At 43.8% G+C, this 24,562-nt stretch overlaps 1 protein-coding gene and 1 pseudogene across 1 annotated transcript; both read right to left on the bottom strand.

The window, feature by feature from the left end:
- Window positions 1-24,562, bottom strand: part of LOC139311899 (zinc finger protein 420-like) — a 285,827-nt pseudogene that overhangs the window by 59,573 nt on the left and 201,692 nt on the right.
- LOC139313454 (vomeronasal type-2 receptor 26-like) lies at window positions 11,689-23,375 on the bottom strand. Its single transcript, XM_070939062.1, has 6 exons — window positions 23,171-23,375; window positions 22,207-22,514; window positions 20,502-21,290; window positions 15,839-16,051; window positions 14,841-14,967; window positions 11,689-12,599 (listed from the first exon to the last, which is right to left on the bottom strand). The coding sequence occupies exons 1-6, from the start codon at window positions 23,373-23,375 to the stop codon at window positions 11,689-11,691; spliced, it is 2,553 nt and encodes an 850-aa protein (XP_070795163.1).

The raw sequence follows: 24,562 nt of genomic DNA on the forward strand, positions 1-24,562 counted from the left end.
GCAATGTTTTTCTCTCTCGCTGCTCCGCTGTTTTTCAGCATTTCTTGGAGATTCGCGATGAGGCTTTCATCATTCTTCTGGCTTTTTAATAGTTTTAATATCTCTGACCTGAGTTCGTTATTTTCTATTTCGATTTCCTCCTGGTCATTATTTTCATTTATTAGTTCTTCTTCTTCAGTGGTATATTCTTCGGATTCTCTCGAAATCGCGTTTGTGTATTCGTTGATTATTTCTTGTTCAGTTTCTATTTCTTTGCTGTAGGCCCTGTTGTTGAGCCTATCTTTCTTAGACATCTTTAAGTATTTATTGAGTCAATTAACCATCCTCTGCTACCAGCTTGTTGCAATATTTTCAGGATCAGACTCAATAATGATAATAAGAGTTAGAGGTTTAAATATATTCCTCTTTAATTATAACAGGCATTCTATATTCACTGAATATTCACAGATAGAAGCAAGGAAAATGGTGAAGGTGGCTCCTTATATATACAAGGGGTGGAGCCAAGAATGGGAGTGGTGAATTATGAATACATTAGGAACCAAAGAATAAGTTAACCCCCGATATCCCATATATACATTATTTACACATTAGGGAATAAGGCATTTACATCTCACAATCAGGAATTATCTGTAGATCTGTTAATCTGACTTACGAGTGAGACTGACTAGAAGGAGCTGCATTGAAAGGGAACTTTATATGCAATATTTTTGTCACAGTGATGATAATACTAATCAAATGATCTCCTGGTCTGTAATAGCTCCATGGTTTTTTTCCATCTTGGTGCTCCAAAGTCAGTGGACATTTCATTGTACGATCCCCAGAGACTGGCAGGGACAACAGTAGCATCAGAAGCAGAAGCAGGAGGTCCATCATTCATGGGGATGAATCAACCAGCTTCCCAGTTTCTAAACAAGAACAGGAAGAAGAGTCGAAGACTTAAAAGTCCTCTCACAAGAGCCAATGGCTTTCCTGACTCAGACAGAGACAAAATGAGTCAAGCTTCACCTGGAAAGCAGAGAAAGTTACATTTAACAGCACAGTCCCTGCTTGTCCTGAAATTCATACAACACAGAGTGTGACCTGAAGAATTTATCCTTTTCTGATGCAAGATCCCCGCCATGTTGCTTCAGTCTGATGTTTACATCAAAGGCAGTCACTGGAGAAGTAGAAGGAGACATCCCAGAGAGCAGCATGGTGATAATTACAGGGAGAAACAACTTTTCCTCTGGGGATCTTCTTCTTTTTTTAAAAAAAGTTTTTTATTTTTATTTTTTATCAACATATTCAAATGTACAGTCTTTTGTCCATCGTTAATCATTATTCATTCATCTTCTTCTTTAACTTCCATTTGCTAATTAGTTGTTCAGGTTTGCTCTTCTACCATCTCCTTCCTTTATTTTAATACAACCTTTCCTCTTTCTCTTCCCTTCTCTCTCCTCTTCTGTTTCTTTCTACTTTCCTCATTCCTCCTCTCCTCCCCTTTTCTACTTCCTCTCCTCTTTCCCCTCTCCTCTCTTCTTCCCCCCTTTCTTCCCCTCTCTCCTCCTCTTTCCCCCTTCTTTCTTCCCCTCCTTTTCCCGTTCTTCTTTTCTTCTCTCCTCATCTCCCAACTCTCCTCCCTCCCCTTATTTACTCCTCTCCCTTTTTCCGCTCTCTTGTTGTTTCCTTTTTCAATTCAATCTGAGATGGTATTTGAGCAGCCTCTGGGGATCTTCTTCCTTGGCTCCATTTACAGAAAGGAAGCTGGAATATAGTTTAGTTTAGTTTAGTTTGGATTTACATACTGCCCTACTCCCGAAGGACTCAGGCATATAGCATATTAGTGGAAAATTACAGATACTTGAAGGCAATGTTCTGTGGTGGTTGTGGTCTTTCCTGCCAGGACATCCCAAAGGTGCTTTTTCAAGAGACAACTGGACTTTCTGGTTTTTCTTTGAAGATGTTTCACTTCTCATCCAAGAAGCTTCTTCAGCTCTGAAGAAGAGAGCTCTGAAGAAGAGAGCTCTGAAGAAGAAAAACGTCTTCAAAGAAAAACCAGAAAGTCCAGATGCCTCTTGAAAAAGCACCTTTGGGACAACCATGACCTGGATGATTGAGAATCTTCATAGACATTCCTGTCAGGACCTTCCAGAAAATGATGCTGGAGAAAGACACAGTATTTCAACACCTATGTTGTTGACTTCTGTTGTCCTTCAACATGGTATTTTTTATCCAGAGACTGCTGGATAAGGTCACCCAAAGCTATGGAGTTTGGTGCCACTTTAGGTTGAGGACACTGAATCTTTTTGAATTGTATCATTTTTAAATATGGAGAAAGATATAGGGCAGTGATGGCTAACCTTTTTGCCGTCACGTGCCAAAAGCGGGGGAAGTGTGCGTGCCCACACCCATAATTCAATCCGCCCTGCCCCCCGTGCAAGCATGTGCGACCCCCTGCGCTCCCCCCGCTTTTGGCACGTGATGGCACGGTGGGCGCGGTAGACCCATTTTTCGCTCTCCCTAGGCTCCAGAGTCTTTCTAGGGACTACTTGCGGGACCGCCTACTACCACCAATAGCCTCCCACCGGCCCGTACACTCTCATAGAGAGGAGCTCCTCCGGGTGCCGTCGGCCAAACTGTTAAAAGCTGGATCTAGCCCAATAACTCAAAGACAGACTTTGATTCTTTTCTGTAGCTTTATTATAGATTTGATGGTACTGGAGGTCACTGACCTTGTACCTTTCTCTTTCAGGTATACATCTGGAATACCCTGTGGACCACGTGGTTGGAGCTTTTATAGCCAGGAGGAGGGGCAAAGAGGTAAGGAGTGGTTACAGGGGTTATGGGATATGTGGTCAGTTAACCCTTGCAGGTCCGGGTGATCAGGGAGATGTAGTAGTTAGACATTTACCATGACAAAAACCCCTCTAAATGTCTAACTGGGTACCTGGGGAAGTGGTTGTATACATACAGAGAATATACAGGGACAGGCACGAATTACATGTAAACACGCATTTTTAAACACGCATGCTGTTTATGTGGTAGGGGTTTAGTGAGAATATCTGCTGTTTGCTCCTCTGTGTCACAGTGTACTGCCTTAATGAAACCTATTTCTGAAAACTGCCTGACGTGTTTGTATTTAATGTCAATGTGCCTAGACCGCTGACCTATAGCATCGGCCTTTGAGATCTCTATCGCTGCCTTGTTGTCTTCGTGGATAACTATTGGATATGAGGGTTCAGCCCAGATGTTGCAGAGCAGGTCATCGAACCATACTAAGTTGTTTGCGGCCTTGGATAGGCAAACAAATTCTGCTTCCGTAGTTGATGTGGCCACCAGTTTTTGCTTTCCAGTGTACCAATGGATGGGGCAATTGTTGAATAGTAGCACGTAGCCAGAGGTGCTTTTTCTGCACTCTATGTCCCCAGCCTAGTCAGCGTCAGCATAGCAGGTTAGCTTTGGTTTCTCGGATGTTTCTGGCTCTAGGCAGAGTAGGGCATCCGCACTGAATTTTAAGTATCTAAGTAGTCTTTTGATGGCGTTCCAGTGTGTTACCGTGGGTTTGCTTACATGCCTGGACAGCAGATTGACGGCTAAGGCGATGTCGGGCCTGGTCCAGTTGGATATATACAGCAGTGACCCTATCGTTGATCTATACAACTTATTGTCTGTGAAAGGTTCAGATTCCTCGTACATAGTCTTCAGGAACTCTGGTTGCATGGGGGTCTCGCTGGGTTTTGCTTCGGACATGTTGCATTTGGACAGCAGCTCGATGATCTTTTCTCTCTGGGAGAGGCGGAAACCCTTGTTGGTTTTTATCACTTGGACCCCTAGGTATTTATCGATCTTTCCAAGTGACTTTAGGGAGAAGTAGCTACCCAGCTCAGTGGCGAACTTGTCACATCTGTCCTTGTGCTTGCTGATGTACAAGATGTCGTCCACGCAAACGAGCAACCTTCGAATGTGTTGTTTTCTCTCTTCGTGAAGAAGCATTTGTCGGCTGAGGTGGCCTCGAAGCCCATGGATCTGAGAGCCTTGGCTAGGCAAGGCTTTGCCCGACTGCTTGAGCCCGTACAGGCTTTTGTTCAGCAGCCAGGTTTGGTTCTCGCCCTTGTTGTACCCAGGCGGTGCTTTAACGTATATCTCTTTGTCCAACTCGGCGTGAAGGTACGCTGTTTGTACGTCGAATTGGAAAACCTCCAAGCCCAGGATGGTGGCCACCACCAGGGCGCTTTTGACGCTCTCCGCCCTGACGGTTGGTGAGTAGGTGTCCGTATAGTCTTCGAGGTATCTTTGGGCGAAACCCTGCGCGACTAGTCTTGCCTTGTACAGGACCTTGTTGTCTTCTAATGTCTTAACTCTGAACACCCATTTGGTTCCTATTGGTTTTTTGTCCTCTGGAATTTGGGCAGGTGAGTATACTTGGAGGTTCCTTAGGCTCTCCATCTCCTTCTCCATGGCAGACATCCATTTTTCTTTCTCTTTCTGGGGGAGCCCGAGGATGTCCTCATATGAGCTGGGCGTGAAATGGGTGTTGTGGATGGCCATAACGTAGTCCTCTAGCTTCCTTGGCAGCTTGTTTCTGATTTCTCTGATTGGCCTGCTGGGGGTTGGCTCGGTTTCCTGCATGTTGTCTGCCTCTTTGTCTGTCAGGTCATCTATCTTCAGGGAAGGATGCCCTTCTTTCCACTCTTTGATGCTCGCCTTGCGATTGTTGGCTTTGTGCCCTCCGACCTCTCTGACCTCCTTTTCCCCTTGGCCATGTTCGAATGTGACCCTATTGATGGGAATGTCGTTGGAGTGTACCCTCGACCAGTTTGCATTTTCGTGGAAACTGGCTGATCTGGAAACCACAAAATGGTTGTTGTTGTCGACAAATCTGTAGCCCTTTGTGCCCGGTTCGTAACCCACGAATCTCAGTCTTTTTGATAATTTCTCCCCTTTCTTTCTTAATTGTCTGGGGATGTGGACATCGGCTGGTGCGCCGAATATGTGAAAGTGTGCGATGTTGGGCTTTCTGTTGTATAGCATCTCGTATGGTGTCTTATTGATAGAGCTTGACCACAGTCTATTCAGGGTGTAATTAGCGTAGTGTAGTGCCTCTGACCAGAAATGCTGCCCCATCCCAGCATCCTCCAGGGCGCACCTCATCATGGTTTGCAATACTTCATTCTTTCTCTCTGAGACTCCATTTTGGAAGGGGGAGAAAGGTGAAGAGGTGTAGTGAGCTATGCCCTGTTCTCTCAGCCACCTTGTGAATTCCTTGGCCATGAATTCTGAGCCCCTGTCTGTCATTATCTGCCTTATTCTCATGTTATGTTGCATATCTACTCTTCTGTGGAATTCTTTAAACCTTTGGAATACTTCGTTTTTGTGTCTGAGGGAGTAGACATACCCGTATCTGGTGTAGTCATCCACAATCGTGAGGAAGAATCGCTTCCTATGCCCTACAGAGGGTTTCATTTGCTCTACCAAGTCCATATGCACCAATTGGAAGGGGGACTCTGTGGTTCGTTTGGATCCCCTGGGGATGGCCTTAACCTTGATCTTAGAACGCTTACAGACCGAACACTCCAAGTAGTTTTCACAGTTCTTTACTTTGAGACCCTCGGTACATTCCGTCATTTTCTTTACAATGGGGAAGCTTATGTGTCCCAGTCTCCTGTGGAGGAGGTGGGCGCAGTTATCATGCAATGGCTTGCCGATAGATACAGACTTGTTGGCCTTCTCATGGCCACTTCCTGCCTCTTGCTGCACCCCCTCTATTTCTGGATACTCATCTACTTTGTGGTTCATGTTGGTATCAATGCCTTCTTCCTCCCTTGCATTGGGTGTGAAGTAGGGAAGTCCCTCGTGTATGGTTACCTTTCCTATCTCTTTCCCTTGCTTGATCAAGTGTGCCTTTCCATCTTTAAATTTTATCTCTATGTTTGTGTCCCGTGTCAGCTTTGTGATGGCTAGCATGTTGTGGGGTATCTCTGGCACGTACAGTATCCCTTTTAAATCCCCTATCTGTGTGATGTGTACGTTTCCTTTCCCCACTACTTTGACCTTGCTTTGGTTTGCCACCTTTATTTCTGAGTCTACTTCTATGAGTGAGTCTAGCAGCTCTGGGTTACAAGTAGTGTGACTTGTGGCCCCTGAGTCCAGGAGCCATGTGTTTCTCTCTACCTTATGTTTGTCATTTGGGTCATCGTGCCTGATCCCGTACATGGAGCCAGAGTTACTGTCCCTGGAGTGGTCTCTGCGCTCGTGGTGTTTCCTGGGGTTGGGTGACCACCCTCGCTCCCTTTCCTTTGGGTACCTGCGTTCAGGTGACCTCCCCCCTCTACTGTCGTGCTGTCCCCTGTCCCTATGGTTCCTTGACCCACAAGAATAACATTCTGAGGTATCCCTGGCCCTATCTTGGAAATCCACCCTCTTCGTGGGTCTAGGATCCCTTTTGGATAGTTGGCGTTCCCTCCTCAGAGTGTCCTCTGCAACGAGCTGACTGGTCAGTGTGCCTAGTGTTAGGTATTGCAAGCTGAGGCTATTTAGTTGGGTTATGAAGCTGTCCCAACTGCTATCAAGAGAGTTTATGATTATGCTTATCATGCTCTCTTCAGTGATGATTTCCCCCCTCTGCATGAGCTCTGCTCTTGTAGCATTCATCTTTAAAATGTGCTCACTCATGGGGACCCCTGCCTTGTGCTTGGTGGAGTGGAACTCCCTAGATATTCTAGTGGTAGTGGCTCTACTCTGGCTATAAAACAGGTTACATAGTTTTTGCATAACATCATAAACAGTCAGATTGTCCTCAATAGATGGATACATAGCAGATGGAATGGAGGTTACCATGATACAAAATGCCCTGTGATGAATACAGTCAATTTCCAGTGACCAGGGCTTTTGGGGAGGTCTGTTAGCTAGGAACAGTGCATTCTCTCTCATGAGAGCAACTCTTAATTGTTGACTCCATTCTATAACATTACCCCCATCTAACTGCAATTTTGGCAAATTGGCATAATTTGCCCCAGAAATGTTAGTAAGGTTACTTACTGGGGGGAGCTGTCCATGGTCCAAACTGTGATTGAACTCACAATAAGGCTTTGGGATGTCTGTGGCCATTCTGTACTTGCTTGGAGCTATGTAGCTTGCTTCTCTTGTTACAGGCAGGTACTGGGCATGCGCGAAACTCATTCCGTGTTGGAGTCCATTGGGTGAGGTTCCTGTTGCTGGAGCTCCCAGGCCTAGGCCTAGGCCTGTCGGTGGGAGGCTGGACCCACCCCTGGTGGGTCCGAAGATTCCTCCTGAAGGTGGACACCACTGCTGGATGGCTGGATCCCTGGCGAAGAAGGGTAGAAGGTGAGGAGGCGACGCGGCCGTAAGTCGAGGACTTCCGTGGGTCGGCGGCGCGGCAGCAGCGGAGGTCGTAGGTTGAGGATTCCCTGCACCCAGCGGCTCGGCGGTAATGGCGGTGGTGGCGGCGGATCCTCCCTCATGGTCGCTGGTCCCTGGTCGCGTGGATTGGCTTGGTGGATGTCGTGGCGTTGGTGAGTAGCCGGTTCTTCTCTTCTCCCTCGGGCCTCGCATAGTTGGTGTAGCGGGTGGCGAGTTCGAGTCCTGCAGTTGATCCTTCCTGCAGGTGGGCGGTCTTTTGTGCCGGTTGTTGGTGTGCGCGGTGTCTTTAGTTGGCTGTGACTCGGTTGCCTGGTCGTTGTTGGTTGTCCTGGCCTTCTTGTGTTTTCCAGGATTTTTCTTTGATTTTTTGAGTGCTGCAGGAGGCTCGAAAGCGGAGCCCAGGGCAGCGGTGATGGTCTCGATTGCCTTTTGCAACTCGAGATCGGTAGGTGTTTTTTTCTTAGTGATTGTAGTTTCTTCGTGGTCGCTTTCAGAGTTGGGCTCTTCGTTGTCGCTTTCTGAGTCCCCCTCGTCTGTTTCGGGGTTCGGGCATTTTCGCGCCAAGGGATTCAAATCCTGGTTTCCCATTGGCTGGTGCTCGTCCCAAGATGGCCGCCGGGAAGAGGGCGCGAAAATGGATTCTGCCAGCTCAGGATCATCGGGTGGGGGTGGCTTACCCTTTTTTGCTGGCTTTTCTCTCTCGGTGGTCTTTGGGGCCTCAATCGCTGCTTCTTGCTGCTCGAAGAGGCTTTGAAGGTCCGCGATGAGGTTTTCTTTGTCGCTGCTTGCCTCCATCAGTTTCAGGATGGAGAGTTTGAATTTATTCATTTTCTGTGCTGTTTCTTCTTCCGGGGCGGTGATCTCCTTGGATGGCCCCTCTTCATCTGATTGTGAGTCCAGGCTGGAGTCCTGCTCGCTTCCAGCTTCTGTCTCCTCCATGGCTGTGGCTTTGGTTGCAAGTTTCTCAGCCATCTTCTTGGTAAGAGCTCTGGTCTGTACTCTGTCTGCTTCTTCAGGGTAGGTGTTGGGTTCAGTCATTATCTGGAGTTATGGGCAACCATCCTCTGCTACCATTTTGTTAAAAGCTGGATCTAGCCCAATAACTCAAAGACAGACTTCGATTCTTTTCTGTAGCTTTATTATAGATTTGATGGTACTGGAGGTCACTGACCTTGTACCTTTCTCTTTCAGGTATACATCTGGAATACCCTGTGGACCACGTGGTCGGAGCTTTTATACCCAGGAGGAGGGGCAAAGAGGTAAGGAGTGGTTACAGGGGTTATGGGATATGTGGTCAGTTAACCCTTGCAGGTCTGGGTGATCAGGGAGATGTAGTAGTTAGACATTTACCATGACACAAACAATGTCGACTGGCGGCCCCCAGGGGGAGAGCCTTCTCTGTGGGGGCACCTACTATCTGGAACGAGCTCCCCCTGGAGATACGGAGGATCCCAGATCTGCGTACCTTCCGCCGCGCTCTAAAGACCTTTTTATTTCACCAGGCGGGCCTGGCCTAATTTTCTCCCTCTTTTTAAACAATTTTAATATTTTAATATTTTTAATATTTTAATACTCAAAGTTAAATTTGTTTTAAATTGATTGGGGTTTTAATCTGTCTGGGCCAAACTATTTAATTCGATTTTATTTCTGTTTTTTAAATTTTGTATGTATGTATTTTATTGTTGGCTGTTCACCGCCCTGAGTCCTTCGGGAGTAGGGCGGTATACAAATCAAATAAAAGTAAAAGTAAAAGTAAAGGAGCCTGGGGAGGGCGAAAACGGCCTTCCCCACCCCCCCAGAGGCCCTCCAGAGGCCAGAAACTGCCCGTTTCCTGACTTCTGGTGGGCCTGGAAGGCCCGAAAATCAGCTGGCAGGCACACACATGTGCAGTGGAGCTGAGCTAGGGCAACGCTCGCGTGCCCACAGATATGGCTCCACGTGCCATCTGTGGCACACGTGCAATAGGTTCGCTATCACGGATATAGGGTAAATATTTTTTTTCCCATTGAGACCAATTCATTGCCACACCCACCAAAAACCGGTTTGAAGAGACATGGTTTCCTTTCTTCTGGTTGTGTGGTGATGGGGCTCTTTCATCTTCACATCCCTGAGACTGTGTGTGATTCCCCTCCCAAAACTGCCAAGATCTTGATAAGGGTGTTTGGGTATCCCTGGTGTATCTGGGTCAGTTTTTGGAAAGCAACAGCAATAGCAGTTAGACTTATATACCACTTCATAGTGCTTTTACAGCCCTCTCTAAGCAGTTTACAGAGTCAGCATATTGCCCCCAACAATATGGGTCCTCATTTTACCGACCTCAGAAAGATGGAAGGCTGAGTCAACCTTGAGCCTGGTGAGATTTGAACTGCCGAACTGCAGCTAGCAGTCAGCTGAAGTAGCCTGCAGTACTGCACTCTAACCACTGCACCACCTCAGCTCTATAAAAGATTATGTTTCTTGTTCAGAGAGAAGATACATTGATATGTACACCTTGGCATAGAAGACCATGGGATAAACCACAGAAAATAGACTATAGAGTGATATGCACCCACCTGTGGGATTTGGTAGGTGGCCAGCCTACTATCTGAGAGGAGATATTTTTCTCATCCCCTTCAAGGAACTTTGGCCTCCCCAGATGAGAGAAGGTCCAACACAGCATCCCAAGTCATTCTAGTGTTGAAATTTTTGTTGTGGGGATTGTAGCCCAGGGTGTTGTGGGTAGGAGTTAGAGATCTTGATTGATCTCCTAGATGGCAAAGAGGAAGGAGAGGTTGTTCCAGTAGCATATGGCTGTTCTCCTGGATATATACAGGCATCATATGCTCATTTAATCCTTAAATCCCACAAGAGTTCCCCCCTCCAAAAGCATTTGATTAAATTTGATTTAATTTCTGAAAATCTCTTGTGCAGGTAAGCTGAACCCAAGGCCCCTTACTCTTCTTTCCCTGAACGTGTATACCTGAGACCAGTCAGACACTTTTTAAACATGGGTTCCTTGGATTTGGTTCTTGTCTTAAGTTACAAGTTTTGGTTCTCAAACCAGCTCAACGAAAACAGACTCCCAGAGATTATGTCACGTGCCTTTTATTGGAAAACGTTGTAGAATTGGAAAGGTAAAGAGCATGAAGGGACATTTTATCATGCTCGGTGGAAATGTATAAAAGCTTACAAAATTGGATTCAAATTCACTGATACCAAAGATTTTGAAAATAAACATTCAGTCAGAATTCTTCCTTTGAGGATTGATGGATAAACAATGAGAAAAATGCCACGGAAGATTATTTCAGTATATGATTACTTTCACAAGATTACTATATGTACAAAGTTAGAGATAATTCAGCACTACCCACCACTGAGGAATGGTTGGGGAAAACTTGCTGACATGGACAAACTGGCATCTTTGATTAGGGAACGAAGAATATCTACATTTATTGGTGATTGGAACACACCTATTGACTTTTTGCATAAAAAGCCCACAAAAAAAATGGAATTTGCGATTTGTGATTTTCACGATTAGACCGGATAGATTATAGAAAAAAGAAAGTCACAATGCAACTTTAAACAGTTTAAAATATTTCTCTCTTTCTTTTTGGTTTTCTCTGTTGCAATTTGATTTAGATTAAACCTTATTAGAAGACCATCCATCTGCAACTGGAAAGTCCTCTCCTTTCTAATTACCATCCAAGAGATTTGTCCATCATCTTCAACTCCTCTCCAGTGTACACCTGACCTGTGTTACAACTTTAATGAGGATTATTCGGATGCCAGGATGACTTGGGATACTGTGTTGGACCTGCTCCCGACTCTGATCAACTCTGTTTTGGGAGAACAAAATTCAGTGATGTTCAGGCCCTTTCTGCTTCTATTAAACAATTTGTAGAGAAAGCATTTCACTTTCCTTGTTTCAAACACAAATTTTCAGAGGAAGGCAAAACAAGAAGGCCGCAAAAGGATGACTTGGACTCTTCTCTGGAGGGGATTGAAAGGATCGTGTCCCTAAAAACCACAACTAAAAATTTGAATTTTTAGAGCCTCCCATCCAACCCCACTATATATTGCTGGCATATCAGCAAGATTCTCATTGCACAAATGTCATGTCTCAAAAATCTGGGTGTGGCTTCCTAAGCCTCAGATAGGTTAAGACCACTGGACAGATCTGGTGCCTTGAGGATTCAAAAAAGCTCAGTGGATATCTTAGAATTTTACTGTACAAGGTTGGGGACAATAATTTAAATGAAATTTGTTGGTCTCCTCATGTATGGAGAACAACTTGGACTATTTTCTAGATGTGGACAGTTGGAAAATATTCAAACTTAAAAATCTTCTATCTCACATTTCTACATTTTTTCGGGTCGTAAGCTGTTCCTTTGTATTCAGGTCTGGCCTCAGAATGATAATATAGCACTTGGGAATGAAGATGCAGCATAGGAGACCAGCATTGGAGGCCAAGATGGAGAAGACCTGCACAGCCACCATGTATTTCCCTTTGGTGCTCAGGTAGGTGGGCACAAATGTCACCCAGACACTGCAGAAGACCAGCATGCTGAAGGTGATCAGCTTGGCTTCATTGAAGGCCCCAGGCAGATTCCTGGCCAGGAAAGCCATTGTGAAGCAGATGGCAGCCAGGAAGCCCATGTAGCTGAGGGTGATGTAGAACATGACAACAGAGCCTTCATTGCATTGCAGGATGATCTCTCCAGGCTGGGAGTGAAGGTCAGAGTCAGGGAATGGGGGAGAAACTCCCAGCCAGATTAAGCAGATGATAATTTGGACAGCAGCAGAAGAAAGGATAATAGAGTTGGCCAAGCTCTTCCCCAACCATCTCTTCACTTGGTTTCCTGGTTTTGTGGCCAGGAAAGCCAGCACCACCGTGATCGTTTTGGCCAAAAGAGAAGAAACAGCAACTGAGAAAACAATGCTGAACACTGTTTGTCGGAGAAGGCAGGTGGCTTTCCTTGGTTGGCCAATAAAGAAAAAGGAGGACAAGAAGCAAAGCAGGAGGGAAACCAGGAGGATGTAAGAGAGGTCCCGGTTGTTGGCTTTGACAATGGGAGTTTCTCGATATTTAATGAATATAATTAAAACAAATCCTGTGATTAGGAACAAGAGCAGGGCAAAAGAGACCAGGATGATGCCCAGATGTTCGTCATAAGACAGGAAGGTTATAAATTTGGGGATACATTGGACTCGGTTCTTATTAGGATATTCATCATCTGGACACTTGGTGCATTTTTCTGTATCTGAAGAAACCAAAAAAAAATTTTTTTTAAAAAAATATTCTGTCCTTTTAGCTTTCAAGAAATATCACTTTTTGGAGAAAAGTTGTTAATAGGAACATTTTGCAAGATCCATTTATTAGCATCTCCACAGAAACATAGGAAGAACGTGTTGCTCTTTTGATTGACTTTTCTTTTTACCAGATCATTTTTTTCAGTTGTTTAGGAGTCTAGTGGTCCACTTCAGGAAACTTAGTTTTGCAGCAATTCTTCTCAGCCCCAAGGAGCCTACAATCAATGTCTCTCTCTCTGCGTGTGTCTCTCTGTGTGTCTCTGTGTCTCTCTCCATCTGTCTCACTCTTTCTCTTTCTGTCTCTGTCTTTCTCTCTCTCTCTCTGTCTATCTCTCTCTCTCTGTCTATCTCTCTCTCTCTGTCTTTCTCTCTCTCTCTGTGTCTATCTCTCTCTCTCTCTGTCTATCTCTCTCTCTCTGTGTCTTTCTCTCTCTCTCTCTGTCTATCTCTCTCTCTCTCTGTCTATCTCTCTCTCTCTCTGTCTATCTCTCTCTCTCTGTGTCTATCTCTCTCTCTCTCTGTCTATCTCTCTCTCTCTCTGTCTTTCTCTCTCTCTGTCTGTCTTTCTCTCTCTCTCTCTGTCTATCTCTCTCTCTCTGTGTCTTTCTCTCTCTCTCTCTGTCTTTCTCTCTCTCTCTCTGTCTATCTCTCTCTCTGTGTGTCTTTCTCTCTCTCTCTCTGTCTCTGTCTCTCTCTCTCTGTCTTTCTCTCTCTCTCTCTGTCTATCTCTCTCTCTCTGTCTTTCTCTCTCTCTCTCTGTCTATCTCTCTCTCTCTGTCTTTCTCTCTCTCTCTCTGTCTATCTCTCTCTCTCTGTCTTTCTCTCTCTCTCTGTCTTTCTCTCTCTCTCTCTGTCTATCTCTCTCTCTCTCTGTCTATCTCTCTCTCTCTGTCTATCTCTCTCTCTCTCTGTCTATCTCTCTCTCTCTCTGTCTTTCTCTCTCTCTCTCTGTCTCTCTCTCTCTCTCTCTCTGTCTATCTCTCTCTCTCTCTGTCTATCTCTCTCTCTCTGTGTCTTTCTCTCTCTCTCTCTGTCTTTCTCTCTCTCTCTCTGTCTATCTCTCTCTCTCTGTGTCTTTCTCTCTCTCTCTCTGTCTTTCTCTCTCTCTCTGTCTATCTCTCTCTCTCTGTGTCTTTCTCTCTCTCTCTCTGTCTCTCTCTCTCTCTCTCTGTCTTTCTCTCTCTCTCTCTGTCTATCTCTCTCTCTCTGTCTTTCTCTCTCTCTCTCTGTCTATCTCTCTCTCTCTCTGTCTTTCTCTCTCTCTCTCTGTCTATCTCTCTCTCTCTGTCTTTCTCTCTCTCTCTCTGTCTCTCTCTCTCTCTGTCTTTCTCTCTCTCTCTCTGTCTTTCTCTCTCTCTCTCTGTCTATCTCTCTCTCTCTGTCTATCTCTCTCTCTCTGTCTATCTCTCTCTCTCTCTGTCTTTCTCTCTCTCTCTCTGTCTATCTCTCTCTCTCTCTGTCTATCTCTCTCTCTCTCTGTCTATCTTCTGGAGGCAGGGAAGGTCAAAAATGGGGCATGCGGATGCTCTGGGAGGCTTCCATGCACCCCGTTTTTGGCCTGCAGAGTGCTACTGGAGATGGGGAGGCCAAAAACAGCCGGTTTTTGGCCTCCTGGGGCATCCACGTGCTCCGTTTTTGACCTCCCCCGTCTCCAGAAGCACTCTGCAGGCCAAAAAGCCCATGGCCTTACCTTCCAGTTTCAGCCCGTGGGGCTCGCAAAGGTAAGTCCTGCACTCAGCCGAAGGGTGGAGGCCGTTGGGTGGGTGGGGAAATGTGGGTGGGGCAGCCTCGTGGTGCTGTGTGGACCAGATTAATGGCTTTGGCAGGCTGTAGTTTGAGGACCCCTGCCCTAAATGGTAGTACCATAGAGTACGTATTACAGTAATGCTCCCAGGAGGTGAACCTAAAATAATTCCTCAAGTTTGGAAGAAATCAGATATTTCCAGAAGGTAAATGTGTCATGTCACATCTCAACTATTTATTTATTCTGGCAGTAAGTAAAACTTGCCCAATCTGCCTCCTGTCTTCTCCTTGCCCCTCCTTCAATTTCTTTCTGCCTTCCTTCCCTTTTGATAAGAAATTGTGCAGTTTGAAAAGAAATAACAACAACAAAATTAACCTTTAATCTATATTTTAACTTGTACTTCCATCATAATACTCTGGATAATATTCTTTTTTTCATTGGGACCCACCTTCCTGAGTAGAGATTGTCCCCTCTGGACAAGGAATGCAGTCATAGCAACAAACTGGCTCTTCTTCCCGAGCCCGCTTGAAAAATCCAGGATGACAATTTTCCACACATTTGGACTGTGGCAGAGACTAAGCAGAGAAACAATGAATGCCAAAGAAAGTATGTTAGGATTCACCATGCATGGAGAATGGATATAGCCATGATCCATAGCCAAGTTGCCTCTGGGCTCCAACATACAAAAATCCTCACTAATTCCAAATGTTTTTAAGGATTATATTACAAGAAAGTAATTTACCATTTAAGAAAATCTGGAGTGATGGAAGTATGGAAAGTTCCAACCATTAAGCCAGTGGTGGAATTCAGACAGTTCGCACCACTTCGGGAGAACCGGTTATTAACTTTCTGAGCAGTTTGGTGAACTGCTTGTTGGAAGAAATCATTAGGGCAGAGAACTGGTTGTTAAATTATTTGAATCCCACCACTGCATTAAGGGAAAACTAATGAGTTCCTCCTTGTGGTCTTAATAGTATGCATTCCTTCATTCTTTACCTATCCATGTTTTAAAACTGTAATGATCTACTTATACTCCTCCTCCTCCTTCTCCTTCTTCTCCTCCTCCTCCTCTTCTTCCTTCTGCTTCTCCTCCTCCTCCTCCTCCTCCTCCTCCTCCTCCTCCTCCTCCTCCTCCTCCTCCTCCTCCTCCTCCTCCTCCTCATATCTGCAGGTGCAGGGTCCACTTTTTGGGTCAAAGAAGCGCCATCTTGTATGATCAAATGCAGCAGCTGTCCAACTGGGCATTTTTCATGTTGGCATTTGTTGTATCTAATGATCTACTTAAACTAAGTTTTGGAATAAAATGCATTCTAAAGTATCTATTAAGTACACATTTTATTGGATTTATTAAAAACAAAATTGAAAAAGAAAGAAATTTCTGACTTGGCCCCCTTGGAATGGATCCTAAGACGTTGAAAACAGAAAAGATAGCAATATTCAGCCCACCTTGTTGAGCAACTGTAGCCGTGACAGAGCATTTTGGTAGATAATAAGTCTCTGCTTTTCAAAACTCCCCACTTTCTGTAATATGGTATCATTCGCGGAGAAAACCAACAGGCTCCCGATGTTGAGATCTGCTGCTACATCTCCATTTTGGTCCAAGTACAATTTCCTCTGGGAAAGATTGCAAAACTCATTCTTCTCCAGAAATGGATGGAACTAGAATGGAAGGAAGTTTAAAAGAAGAAACCTTAGTTTCTTACCCCACACGATCTTTTTACATTTGAATCTCCCTCCCCTCCACCCAGTAGTCTAACTTTGTAGTATTTCTAATTGGGAGAAGTATGATACCACTACCTTGATAGTTAATTTTTTTTTTTATATGCCGCCCTTCCCCAGAGACTCAGGGCGGCTTACAATGTGTTAAGCAATAGCCTTCATACTTTTGTATATTTTATACAAAGTCAGCTTATTGCCCCCACAAACCGGGTCCTCATTTTACCCACCTTAGAAAGGATGGAAGGCTGAGTCGACCTTGAGCCTGGTGAGAATTGAACTTGCAGTAATTGCAGGCAGCTGGATGTTAAATGCTGCCTTAGTAGGAGGCATTAGCCTCCTACGCCACTCAGGCTGAAAACGTGTCCGCAAAATGTGATATTGTCAAAATATAACTGACACAATTTGTCAATTAAAAGTAACATTCTGTGACAGATGATGAATAAATTCGACAAAAACAAAAGAGATTATTCATCAACTCCTTGAAAACAATAGGTTGATTACCAGAAACATTGATATTTCAAGATGAAAGTTATCACGCTAATATTCTCCAAGGTACACCAGGCAAGAATCTTGACCAGATGAGCTAATTCTATTTTGTTGTAGGGCTACATTAAGAGAATCTTGCAAGACTGAACGTACAAATCTCCCATCAAGTCTTCTTTCAATGTGGAAAGTTAGGGAGGACCCTTTTTGAGTTTCTTTCTCTGTTTGTTGTGCAGCTGTGGGTTCCTGATCTCTTATGTGATCCACGGGTTGGATCCGGCCTGCAATAGGCCATGGAGTTGACCTGTGGGGCTGCCCGGAGGTGGTGAGGTACTGGCCACTCCCACCCAGTCGGCCACAATGACCAGCCCACATCTGCCCAAGGGCAAACAAACTTCTGATGCGGCCTGCGATGGGATCGAGTTTGACACCCCTGCCCTAGGCAGAATCTCTTCTCCCAGTCCAAAGAGTTATTTTCATATATCATTACATTTCCTTAATAGATTATGGGAATGCCAGTGATATAACTTGATTTCAACAAAGTAATAGCAAAACGTTTTGTGATGTGGTGATTAGGAAGGCAGTTAAGTGAGGGCTGGATGTTATAATTAAATGGATAGAATTGTTTTCAAAATTGTACTCAAATAATTTTTAATGTTTTTAATCTTTCTCCTAAAACTAGGTAGTTATGAATAAAAATTGTCCCATGGTCATCTTTTCTTCTATATTCTCCTTAATGCAGAAAGGTAAAGTTGATAAATCATGATTTTGTGATGAAAGATTTATACCAACTCTTAGACAAAGCTAATTTAATATTGTTTTAAAGATATCAAGAAAAATATTAATGATTTCCTGATAGAGGTGCATGAGTAAACTGCAGTACAAAAATCTGATTTTTAGCAAATGGTACTTGTCAAACTATAGTATGTGGTATAAGAATATTAATGATGCCCTAGAAGAAGGTTGACCAAACTTGATAAGAATATTTGTGAAATTAAAGACAAAATCATAATTGTCCGTAAACCAAATATGTGTCAACAGTATGATGTTCATGGAATGAAGGCAAATGCATCCTTAGGATCTCAGGAAGTGAATGTTCTGGTTTGGGGAGACCCCCAAATTAAGTATCAGGTTCTCTTGTGGGCACAATGCTTGAAGACAACATTGCATAAAAGTTGGATCAGCTTTAGGGAAAGGCAAAGAAGCCAAAGAAGAGATCCAAGGAGCTGCTCTTAGCCTTGAGGAAGGACCATAAGAAGAAGAGGTATTGTTGGTCCATAGGAACCGAAAATCAGAAGGAGTCTGGAAGCATCTTTTCCATCCATTAACTTAAATGCTTTTCAGCCTTAGAAGGAGCACCTTTTCCAAATTACCAAATTTCTTGATTGGAGAACGAAGGATACAGCACTTTCCATTGCAACCAATTCTACATGGGCCACGCACACCAGCTGGCAGTCAAACACCACAATCCCAAATCCTTAATCTCTATCCACACCAACACCAAACAGCACCAGTTCGATTGGAGCAACACAAAAACCATCGGCCACGCTAACACCCACCACACTTGTGAGTTCATTGAAGCCTGGCACTCCACAAGCAATTCCATCAACAGACACGTTGACCTACAACTAGACTATGAACCCCTCAGAATCTAAATCAACTACACAGCCAATCATAAACAGCACCGACCCTCAATCAACCCACGCAATCCCCCCACCAGCAGTTCACCTCCCAATGACCCTGACCTGATGTGACCTCCCCATCACAAGACCCATCACAAGACTCATTGATGACTCATAGCTGACTCATCACAAGACCCTCGCTTGACATACCCATATTTGAAACTCTTATAAAGTGAAGAACACTGACCCCCCTAAACTCTGCTGAAGATGTTACCTAGCTTGGTAATGAAACATTCGGAAACCAACGCACAAGCTCGGAAAATGACCCTTCACCCTCAGCTTCAGGTGTGTTCACTATTGTTCCAGACTGTTGGACATGGAAATATAGGATATCAAAAGAGAGCAGATTCTGGCTGAATGAGAGAAAAAGCATCCTAAAAGGTGGAACGGTTTTAGAACTGAGTCAGTAAAGCAGTAAAGTTCAGTTTTCCTTAAAAAGATGGTCTTTATGCAAAGGTGGAGTAGCCATAAATCAGAGAAGCCTTAACTGGGATTCCTGCAGGGAGGAGAGGTTGGCCTAAGTGGTCTCAGAGGATCCTTCAAATTTATAAAGGTAAAATTACTTCTTAATTTACTTTAAATTTACTTCTAAAACTAAAATCCTATGGCATTTCTGGACTCCTACATAAATTTACTTCTAAAACTAAAATCCTATGGCATTTCTGGACTCCTACATAAATTTACTTCTAAAACTAAAATCCTATGGCATTTCTGGACTCCTACATAAATTTACTTCTAAAACTAAAATCCTATGGCATTTCTGGACTCCTACATAAATTTACTTCTAAAACTAAAATCCTATGGCATTTCTGGACTCCTACATAAATGGATAGCTGCTTGTCAAACAGACAACAAGTGGTCAAAATAGGAAGCGCTCTATCAAAATGTGTACATGTTAATAGCGGGGTTCCCCAAGGCAGTGTCTTAGGTCCAACACTCTTCATACTTTACATAAATGACCTTTGTGATCATATTAAAAGCAACTGTGTTCTCTTCGCTGATGATGTTAACTATTCAACACCACCGACAATGCAACTACCCTTCAAAAAGATCTTGACTATGTGTCAGATTGGTCTAACAAGTGGCAACTTCAAATCTCAACCAACAAATGCTCTGTCTTACACACTGGCAAAAAAAAATCAAAACATAAAATACAAATTAGATGGACATGACCTTGTAGATGACCCTCACTCTGTCAAGGACCTTGGAGTACTCATTTCTAAAGATCTAAGTGCCCGAGCCCACTGTAACAACATTGCCAAAAAGGCTTTAAGAGATGGCGAAGATTTCAGCATATTTAAAAGATCGCTCACAAGAGACTTATGTATGGGAGTGGAAAAAGTGGATAGATTATGTGCAGAATAAATATCAAACTAGGAGATATCAGATAGCTTTTAATTGAATGCATTATATTGTGATAGAATAATTGGATTGTGAAAATGTGAAGAACATATAGTGGGTGGAGGGGTTCAAGTTTCATAAAATATGTTTTTGATTTGGATTATACTCTGTGGAAGTCCGGGGGGGGAGGGGAGGGTTGGGGGGGTTAGGGAGGGTTAGGGAGGGTTAGGGGGGGTTGGGGTGAAATTGGGGAGAAAATGTATTTGTAAAACTTTTTCAATAAAAAAAAAGAGTTGTTAACCTAATCTTGCGTAGCTTCTTCTCTGGTAATGTTGTACTACTAACTAGCGCATACAAAACATTTGCTAGACCAATTCTTGAATACAGCTCATCTATCTGGAACCCACACTGCATAAATACAATCGGACATAAATACAATCAAGAAAGTCCAGAGATATTTTACAAGAAGAGTCCTCCATTCCTCTAACCGCAATAAAATACCTTATGCTACCGTCCCTGTCCTAATATTCCTTTTTACGTACTCTTTTCATATATTCAAATTATGTTTATACTTTTACCTGTTATCTTAAATTTGCTTGACAAATAAAACTTGTGACTTATGACTTGTAAAATCGTATTATAGTAATAACAAACTCATATATACAGGAATTTATATCCATATTCATACATTCTTTTAGAATCGAGTATAACATCAACATTTATCTGTCATGGTATAAGCTCTTTGGAAAATTATCCCCTGATCGATTAGATTGGCAAATCAGTTGGCCTCTTGTAGCACAAAGAGGTTGAGATGGTTCCCCTCCTCATTTGGAATCGTCCTCCAAAGGAACTAAGTTTGATAGGTCCTTGTTGGGGCATCATACCTGCCACGGCTGCAGCCTTGTAGCCTCCAAACTCTCTTTGCCCTCCTTCCTTCTCCTCCTGGATCTGGAGAAATACGCAGCATTAAGGACATGTGCCAGAGTCATAACAATACTGTAAACATAGTCAGCATTTGATATCTGTCGTCTGTTCCTTTCGTTCTGGGTCTCTAGTGGTGCTTTCTGGATGCATCTTCTCCGGCCTTTGATAGAAAAGACATGCTTTGAAAAAAAACATTGAAAAGACTGATCTTCAAACTGGGGGTCTACAAAGAAATAGGGTTCGAAGGTAGAATCTTTTTCTCCCCTCTGAAAAGCAAAGGTCCAAATACTATGAATGTGTTTAAGAAGTCTGTGTCTTTTAATTGAATATGTTCCCAAGCCTGTTGTGATCCAGACTTTCCCTTGGATGGGTCCTGCCAAACCTTCAAATGCTGAATGGAGAGGACGAATTCTTTCAAAAATGGAAACATATTCAAGGAAGTGAACAAAGACATTGACTTCTCTCCACTTATAGAAGGCATCTGTGATAGGCCTCGTGTTTCCAGCTGTTGAGAATTGTTGAGATATGACAACACAAATTCCATTCCTGATAAGCATAAGAGTAAACCTCCTCATGAAATTCTCTCCATTCTCGGTGTCTGAAGCAAAGAGACCAATCAAAGTCCATTCAAAATGGAGGAGTAATTGGACAATTCCTGGGTAGAGGAACCCTTTTTTGGGGAGCATCCGATGGAAAAAAGGAAATTGACTTTTATCACTCAAAGCCTCTGAAGCAATTCTCTCACTGATCTGAAAAAGCAAAGAAGACTGTTATACAGTATTTGGGGTCAGATCAAGCCCTAAATATGATCTTGTAATAAATTAATGTGAATATATGAGAATAGTTCATTCTAGTGAATCTTATATTCTAATATATTGTGGATATATTAGAATATATATTAGAATAGTATATTGTTGATCAGCCACTAGGCCATGCAAAGGTGCAAAATATTTTTAATAAGACTACATGGAATACAAAACATTAAGTAAAAAAGAATAATTAAAAATGCAAATCATAGTTCTGTATTACAATTTACCACAATGGGATGCACATGTGCAGATGTCAGCCGAAATGTTTCGTTCCATGAAGATTCTTCTTACTAATTGGAATTTATTCAACTTTAAAATATCATTATGATGGCTAAGACTATGGACAAAACATGAGCTACCCTATAGCAATAGCAATACCACTTAGATTTATATACCACTTCACAGTGCTTTACAGCCCTCTCTAAGCAGTTTACAGAGTCAGCATATTGCCCTCAACAATCTGGGTCCTCATTTTACAGACCTAGGAAGGATGGAAGGCTGAGCTTGGTGACCACTCTAACCACTGCGCCACTGTGGCTGTACCTTCCTTTCGTATAGAAAACTCTTTCGTGCTGCACCTATTGTACAGAAGATCCTTTCATGAACACAGAACCTCTCTTCACCTTTACAGGTGTGCAGCAGAAGCACCCAAAGCAAAGGGGGTAGTGTCATGAGAGGATCTGGTTGCTTTGAACTTTGCCCCCTCCCCACTAAGGATCCCAATGCCAAGCCATGACATCTCCACTGGCTGTGGTGAATTGGGCCTCTTGAATCCCACATAGATGATATGGTTGTATATATTGTTCAACCTCCACCACCCCTCTCACTTCACCCATAGAAAAGTACACAAAGAAACCTGTGCGACTTTGTAGGTGCCTACTAATGTGGACATCTGGATGGAGATGTCCCTGGAAGCTCCATCAAGCAGAGCCAAAAGTTGGTCCTTCTTTCCACAGCTGTAGTTGGGAACGTTGGCTTCTCCAGTGGAGAGCATGTCCAGCAAGGCATCTGAAGTGCCAACGGTGTTCAAATAGTTGTCGTGGATGTCGTAGCCGAGTGTGAGATTCTGCAGGAGCTGTGGGTTCTTGTTGACCACTTGAACAGCAAAAATGAAGCATAGGATTCTTGACTTATCAAGAGAGAAACTAGTGTAAAAAAACACCACTCATATTATCATCATGAACAGCAATAAAAAAGACTTTTCAAAATTTAATCCTCTTTGTTTCTACAAGCATACGGAGTCCTAAGCCAGAACTGATTCGAAACCACAGGCCAATTGTAGTCAACCATTCATACAGTATTTCATTTTATTGAGTGTTGGGATGATGGGATGGAAATAGTCCTCCATCGGGGTTAAGAATCAGAAATACTCCACTGTTTGTAGCAGTATTAAGTTCATCTGTCCAACCAGTATTCAAAATCATTCAATCATTAAAGTAGAACCATCATAAAAGAAAATGGATGTTTCATAAGTGACCAGAATAGCTATTGTTAAAAACAGGTAAAACTCTATAAGGATCAGACACGGATTATCAATGAGCCATTACAACAGTAATGAAAATAGACACTACTTTAAACAAAATCAATAATGAATTCAGTAGTGGATGGGGAGAGGAAAATAATTGAGACTTGTTTGAGTATCTTTGGATTTGAGTCTCTTCCACAAAATGAGAGAGAAGCCATGGAAATCAAAACTATTCAAGAATTTAGACAGGTCCTGCAATAGAGGAGAAAGTGAAGAAGAAGAAGAAAAAAAGAAAAGAGTTAGAACTTCCAATGGAGTGAACCATCACTCTGAATGACTTACAACTGAGACTGACTATAAGGGTCCATGGTGAAAGACAATGCTGTAGGCGATGTTATTGTTGCCGTGATGATGATACTAAGGAGATGGTCTCCTGGCCTGTAATAGCTCCACGGCTTGTTTTCATCTCTGTGCTGCAAAGTCCGTGGGCATCTCATTCTAAGCTTCTCGAAGACTGTCTGTGGCATCAGCAGCAACAGGAGCAGAAGCAGCTGCATCATAATTGATAAGGCTGAAATAATCCCCTTCCCGTTTCTAAAACATGAACAAGAAGAAGACTTTAGAAGAATTTAGAGCCCTCTCACAAGACGGAAATGCCGGTGGCTTTCGTGATTCGAAAAGAGACAAACCGATTTTCCCCTGGAAAAAGGAGAGAAAGGTACCTTCAAGTCCCTGCCTTTCACAAACCTTGTGTCACACAGGGTGTGTGACCTGAGGCACTTCTCCTTTTCTGATGTAAGTGTTATGTCCATATAAGGGCATCCGCCCTGATTGGCTGCCAGCCATCGGGCGGGAGATTTGAATCCCTGTCTAGGGGCGGTGCGTCTGCCGGGAGCGAATATAAGGAGAGCTCCGGCAGCGCGCCAGCAGTCTTCTTTTACTTGTTACTATGTAAATAAAGTTTGTTACATGTATCGAGCTGGTCACGTCTTCTGTTCCTGCGCCTGATCTAACACTGGCGACGAAGGACTAGAGAAGAGAACCTGAGAAAGACTCACGGCACGATCGCCCAAAGAGCTGAAGTCACCTCACCACAGCGACTTCCAGAATGGCTACCCCGCAAGCCCCGATGACCGCGCTGAACCCGTTCGACCCATCCCGGGAGAAGTGGAGGTCATACATGGTCCGATTCCGGCAGTTCCTGCGAGGCAATGGATACCAGAACCTCGATGATGAGAGGAAAAGAGCCCTCTTCCTGGCTCATTGCGGATCGGACGTCTTAGAGATGGCGATGGACCTCGTGGCACCTAGGGACATCGAGGAGATGTCCTGGAATGACCTGCAGGACGTCTTACAGGAGCACTATGCACCTACAGGCACCCCCATCGCAAACAGGTTCACCTTCCAGCAAAGAAACCAGCGGGAAGGTGAATCAATCAAAGAATTCGTGGCAGCGCTCCGCCAACTCGCTGCCAACTGTGAGTTCGACAATGTGGACAATGCCATCCGGGACCGCATTGTGTTTGGAATGCGAGATGTGGGGCTGCAGAAGAAATTCCTCAGCAGGAAGAAGATTCCGCTTAAAGACGTCCTCGACGAGGCAACAGCGGCGGAAACGTCCGAACAAGCAGCCGCTGCAATGGTAAAAGCAAGAGGGATCCATAAGATCCACAAGTCGGGCCCAACCTCATCGGACGAGGCAACCACTCAATCCGAGTCTGATGAGGAAATGGCCGTCCACAAGGTG

The sequence above is a fragment of the Pituophis catenifer genome, unplaced genomic scaffold, assembly GCF_029215685.1.
Source record: "Pituophis catenifer annectens isolate HBS135680 unplaced genomic scaffold, rPitCat1.0.hap2 SCAF_2, whole genome shotgun sequence".
NCBI lineage: Eukaryota > Metazoa > Chordata > Lepidosauria > Squamata > Colubridae > Pituophis > Pituophis catenifer.